The sequence below is a fragment of the Arachis ipaensis genome, chromosome B09, assembly GCF_000816755.2.
Source record: "Arachis ipaensis cultivar K30076 chromosome B09, Araip1.1, whole genome shotgun sequence".
In the NCBI taxonomy this organism is placed as follows: domain Eukaryota; kingdom Viridiplantae; phylum Streptophyta; class Magnoliopsida; order Fabales; family Fabaceae; genus Arachis; species Arachis ipaensis.
Genome location: NC_029793.2, coordinates 3,793,698 through 3,799,204, shown reverse-complemented (window position 1 = coordinate 3,799,204; position 5,507 = coordinate 3,793,698). Strand labels below are relative to the sequence as shown.

Here is a 5,507-nt window from a genome sequence, read left to right as displayed (position 1 = left end):
ATTGTATTGGTGTTTGATTTAGTTACACATGATCAATGTGCAAAGTTTTAGTTAGTATATAAAGTTTAATTTTAATCTACTAACAATATAAAATATTTTATCCAGTGTCTAATTATATCCGTTCTTTTGACTGACTATTCGTGTGATAAATGTAAGAAAAAGTTACTTTTATTGTATAGTGTTATGTAATTAGACGTACATATAAAGTTACTTTATACTAATAGTGCATCAAAATTAAATTCTAGTATATATTGACAAATTTAATAATTCTTTGCTTACAGAAACATCAAAGATTTATGCTTCTGATATTTGAGATTTGACAATTTTATGTTGATATGCATTGTTGAAATATAAAGTTAAAAGGGTAAATACAATCTCCAATTTCTATTTGTTGCATCACTACTACTACTACCTATGAATAACACGACACTAAAAGTAGAATTCACAAATCTACCAAAAATTATTCGGTACACTGAAGAGTTTTTTGTAGAGAGTTCAAATGACAAGCTCAAAAGCTAAACCAGTACTAATGTAGATGGAAAACTATTATCAACATCGTATCAAACACCTGAATGTATCTTTCAAGAGATTTTTACATTCGTAACATACAAAATTACAAGACTGATGCAGTCCTCAAAAGAAGGAAAAGCCTCGCTTCAAAATAATCTGTCCATGAATACACACGGATACAGATGTTTCATTGACAATAGTTAAGACGAAATACAACGGCAATAGTCTTAGAGAAATGTTCAAGTTTTTAAGTATTTTAACTCTGGCATTTCCTACTTTTAATATTAAGTGCCACTTGTCAACAAAGACTAATGTTCTAGGCTGCTTCCACTTTCGCTACGAATTCTACTTTCAGCATTCAATAATGAACTACACATATCAGAGATATGTTTTCGGCCCAAGACAATAAATAAAAGAGTACTTCAAAGACAAAATTACCATTTCCCCTTCTAACATTTTTTTTTGTTCCCACCATATTCTTTAGTCCGGTAGGCCAATGACTAATCCGTCGCAAATCGGAACTTCATTTTAAGGTTTGCCGCTGGCCAATAAGTTACTGCATGTATAAGGCGAGATTCGAACTCTCGACACTTACTTAAGCAAACTAGTGAACTAAGCAGACCAATCCAATTTGATTTTTCCCCCTCCAACATTATTAGTTCGCACTTGCTCATTTATATTCAAGGACAAGACAAGACCGCCAATACTCATTACAGCATATCTAACTCTCACAATGAGGATTTTTTTTTTTTAAATAAATTAAAAAATCAGTATTTCTCAAAACAAATTTAAACAACATTAAATAGAAAAACAATATTTAGAGGACATGTTAGCTAAACTTTTTTCAAATTATAAAGTTTAGACCTACTTTCTATAGTGTATGTTCTATTTTCTATAGTTCATTGAAATGACAAATTACAATGTTGCATGACTTGTAAAGTTTATCCATTGTTTATGTTCCATTGGTCATTAAATGACTTACCTTGCTGTTAAATCAAAGCCCAGAATTTTTTCCTTCTGTCATGATTTATACATTTTGCTCACTGTAACTTATTCATTGCTGAATAATTGAAATGAAATCTGAACAAATGTATCGAGTTATGAAGTCATTATCAGTGAATCCCTATTGCTCTGAAGATGCCAAGGAAGCTATGGAAGCTGTATGGGATTTTTGTTACATACTGAGTCATTTGAAAGTGATCTATAAGAAAAACTCTCTGGTCTATGAGGTGACCACAAGTGTGTTTCAAATTCAAGAATGGAAAAATATTTATATGTAGCAAAAACTTTATAAATAGATTGAAATTCCGAATTATTCTCCAAGGAATTCTCGATTAGACACTTTATTTCTGACAAATTTAATACCTAAAGACATCAACGATTCCTCCCGTCAAACGGATTGCTCCCACGTATGTTGACAACTAACAGAAAAGTGATCCATGGGTTGGTCCCGGCCACTTTGGCCCTGGCCTGAGACTGAGGGAAGTTTTCTTGGTAAGAAGAGCACAATTATAATATGGAAAGCAGTCTTCACCCTTGGAAGCATTTAAATATATACACCAATACACAATCAATTTGCTTTCATACAAAAATACTGCAACTAAACAAACCAACACAATCTAGAGCAGGACTGCCTAGAGACCTTTAACAACTGACGTTATCTTCGCTTCTCCTTAATGCGACTTAACAAACTAGTCAGTTGATAACCTCACCTTCATGACACAGCCAAAACGTGCAGCGAAAACATAACTAGGGAAGATGATTGAACTTTCTACAAGGTACATAAAGAAGGAAGATACGAGGTTTTTGTGCATATTAATTCCAAAATCATAAGTGTGACATCAGTAATGCTCATGAATCTGCAACAGACAGGTTATTCTCATTTTTGTTTCTAAAAAAACACTTGTAAAACTTTACTCTCTAGACAGGGGCAAGGATTCCGGGGGAAGTTCGACAATACTACAGTTCAGGGAAGAAAACAAGGGCTGAAATAGGCACCCGACCACAAAATTAACAGAAAATACACTGTTGAAGGTACACTAAACGGGGTTTTGTAGAGAGTTCAAATCATGATAAGCTCAAAAGCTAAACTAGTATTACCATTTCAGATGAGATCTCAAAGAAAAGTCAGGCCATGGATTTTTTCTTCTCTGCCTCGAGTCTCTGCAGCTCTGCCAGCCTTTGTGCCCACTCTCTTTCTCTTGCAACTGCTGCCATTTTGCGCTCTATCCTCTTCATATTTTTTCTCCGTTTAGCTTCTTTCATCTGAGCTATCCTTTTCTTCCTTTCTGCCTGTAAATGCCAGAGAATTCCACATTGAAAATAATTAATGGAGGTGGAAAACTATTATCATCATAGTATCTAACACAAACTTAAATGTATCTTTCAAGAGATTTTTAAATTTTTAACATACAAATTAACTCATGCATGACATTTTATGTACCATGTTGAGTATCAAGCCAAATATAATCTAATCCCATTGTATTACCAAATTTTCTTTTAACTTATAACTATCACTTGAGGAAGAGTTCCCCAGCTTCTACATTGGACTTATAAGTTATAATACAAATGCTTGCAGGTGTTGGGAGTACCCTGGTCTAGGAGCCAAAAACAAAATGTCAATTTCTTGACAATTATTAAAGTGTCCTCTTCAAAACAAAACAAGATGATGCCCTCACACTTCCCCAAACCACTTCCAGAGAAGAATAGCTATTCATTTTAAAGCTACCATCCAATCCTCACACAACCAACAAACAGAGCAGAAATGAATTTCCTAGCCTGCCTAATTTCTACAATGTTCCTATTACACAAACAAAAAGGAAATATAGTTATTTTTGCTATTAATCATAAACCCTAAATACTATTGCGGACTACAATTTAAAACCATGTCTAAACCCTCTATTGTTCAATGCCTGAATTTCAATTTTCGGGAATTAAAAGAGCGCACCAAAATAAAAGCACGGCGCAGCCTCATGCGTTTCTTCTCGTTCCTCCTCTTGATACTCCCTTCGTTTGGCTTATTCGGAAGAATGGTTTCGCCAGGAGTATGCTCAACCCAAGCATAAGGCCCTGCAAAATACACGCACAGAAAAGAAAAAATCCACAGTTTCATTACGAACAGATTCAAAAGCAAAACCACAAAAAAATTGTTTTTGAAAGAAAAGGCTAGGCTTGTGACGCGCCTTGGGGTTTCAAGGAGGCTCTCTTTCGGCGCGATTTATCAGCGGGACGGCGTTTGGGGAAGCGCGTGTCAGTCAAGCTATGGAGATGGTTCGAAAGGGGAAGATTCCATTGGTGCGTTTTGAAGAAGCAGGGATCTTGCTTCGGAGATGCGAAAAGGAGGCCACGAAACGGCGTCGTTGTGGTGGCGGCGGCGGTTGTTATGCGAGAGGTTAGGGCAGTTGATGATGAGATTGAGAGAGGGCGAATGAGGTTTCTGAGGATTCCGAATCCCATTTCTCTCTCAATTCGATTTGCACATGCAACTCTTTGAATCACTGCACAAGTGTTTTTATTTGGATCAAACTATCAAGCGTTCTAAAACGAGGTTCAGATTCAGAGTCTAATGAGTAGAGCTCGTACTTCATAGTAACAACTAACAAATAACCCTCAAATCTAATGTTTGAAATAATAATTTTTTTAAACTATTTAATATAAGAAAATTATATTTCCGACATTTTTAATAAAATTTTAATAATATTTTTAAGAACTTAGCATACAAATTAAATTCTACTTTTAAAATATGTTGTTAAAGCATAGCACATGTTAGCAAGAATTAAGTTTTTCTCTTTGAAGGTTGAACACTTGATTCGTGGGCATGTATAATACACCATTCCTCCATGGAATGTATCAATTCAATGTTCTCTCCAAGTCTTTCCTATTCTATTTAATTATTTACAATAAATAACTTTACCTTTCTTTTCTATAGATGGATGATGGTTTTACATTATTCTCTAAAGGAGCATTTTAATTTGACTATAAGGAGAGTCTCGTTTGTATGTAACTAATGTGTTCATAATTGAATTTGATATTTCGTCAGTTATTCCAGTTCAAAACTCTTTCCTGGAACTAGGATTTTTTTTTCACCGTCGCGTCTTTTCCATCTTCGCGAGCTAGTTCTTTCTGTTTCTCTCTCTCTTTAGCGGCGACGCGACGACCTGCACCTCGCAGCGGAACGAGGCCGAGTGGCGGCCAGACGCGACGCATTCCTCACCTCGATGGCGACGCGTGTGACGGCGGCGATTCCTCCCCCTTGATCACTGGCTCGCGTCCCTCTCTCCCCCTCCTTTGGGTGCGATACGATGGCGACAGCGACGCATGTGACGACGGCGACTCCTCTCCCCTTGGTCACTAACTCGTCGTCACCCCTTCTTCTCTCTTTTCTACTTCTGCTTCTACTTCTTCTGTTTTTTTGGCTTTTGTGTCTTCTGCTTCTACTTCTGTCTTTGTTTCTAATTCTAATTTTGATTTGTTTTTTATTTTATTTTATTGTTGTGTGTTGATTTTGTTGGTGAATTTGATGTTGTTTAATCTGATTTGATGTTCTTGAATCTGATTTAGTGTATTTGGTGGTGGTAAATGTGCTGACGGTGGTGCCCGTAAAAGTACTGGTGGTGGTGGAGGGTATTTTTGTCCATAAAAAATTAAAAGGACGATTTTAATGTGAAATAAAACGTTTAAGACAATTCTAAATAAAAAATTATGTGAAGGATGATTTCAATTCCGACCCCACACGTTAGGACCAAAACAATACTTATCTTTAAAAAATAGGACTATAGAAACAAATGAATAACCGACTTATTTCATGTGTATTTTAAAAAATCTAAAGTTTTTTTTTTAATTTATAATTTAGAATCCAACACATATGATGCTTTATATAATTAATCTTATAAGTTATAATTCATCTCTTTTACTCTGGCTTTTGAAATACCAATATTCATTAATATTTGTTGTCACCATTATTTCAGACTTTAAAAGTTATATTTTAGAAAATATGA

The 5,507-nt window shown here is 35.2% G+C and overlaps 1 protein-coding gene across 3 annotated transcripts; it reads right to left on the bottom strand.

Moving 5' to 3' along the window:
• On the bottom strand, positions 1,715 to 4,116 carry LOC107619031. Of its 3 annotated transcripts, none has more exons than XM_021110644.1 (4): positions 3,693 to 4,116; positions 3,458 to 3,579; positions 2,611 to 2,802; positions 1,715 to 2,045 (listed from the first exon to the last, which is right to left on the bottom strand). In XM_021110644.1, the coding sequence occupies exons 1-3, from the start codon at positions 3,964 to 3,966 to the stop codon at positions 2,638 to 2,640; spliced, it is 561 nt and encodes a 186-aa protein (XP_020966303.1). In that variant the 5' UTR covers positions 3,967 to 4,116; the 3' UTR covers positions 1,715 to 2,045; positions 2,611 to 2,637. The 3 variants fall into 3 exon arrangements, with proteins under 3 accessions (XP_020966303.1, XP_020966304.1, XP_016176723.1); XM_021110645.1 differs by having other exon boundaries at positions 1,715 to 1,986; XM_016321237.2 differs by lacking the exon at positions 1,715 to 2,045 and having other exon boundaries at positions 2,294 to 2,802.

Excerpts from the sequence above, each read along its gene's own strand:
- LOC107619031 (XM_021110644.1), bottom strand. The coding sequence starts at position 3,966 with ATGGGATTCGGAATCCTCAGAAACCTCATTCGCCCTCTCTCAATCTCA. Across the intron at positions 3,580-3,692 it reads AGCCTCCTTGAAACCCCAAG|GGCCTTATGCTTGGGTTGAG; the intron begins GCGCGTCACAAG and ends TGTATTTTGCAG. Across the intron at positions 2,803-3,457 it reads TGCGCCGTGCTTTTATTTTG|GCAGAAAGGAAGAAAAGGAT; the intron begins GTGCGCTCTTTT and ends TGGCATTTACAG.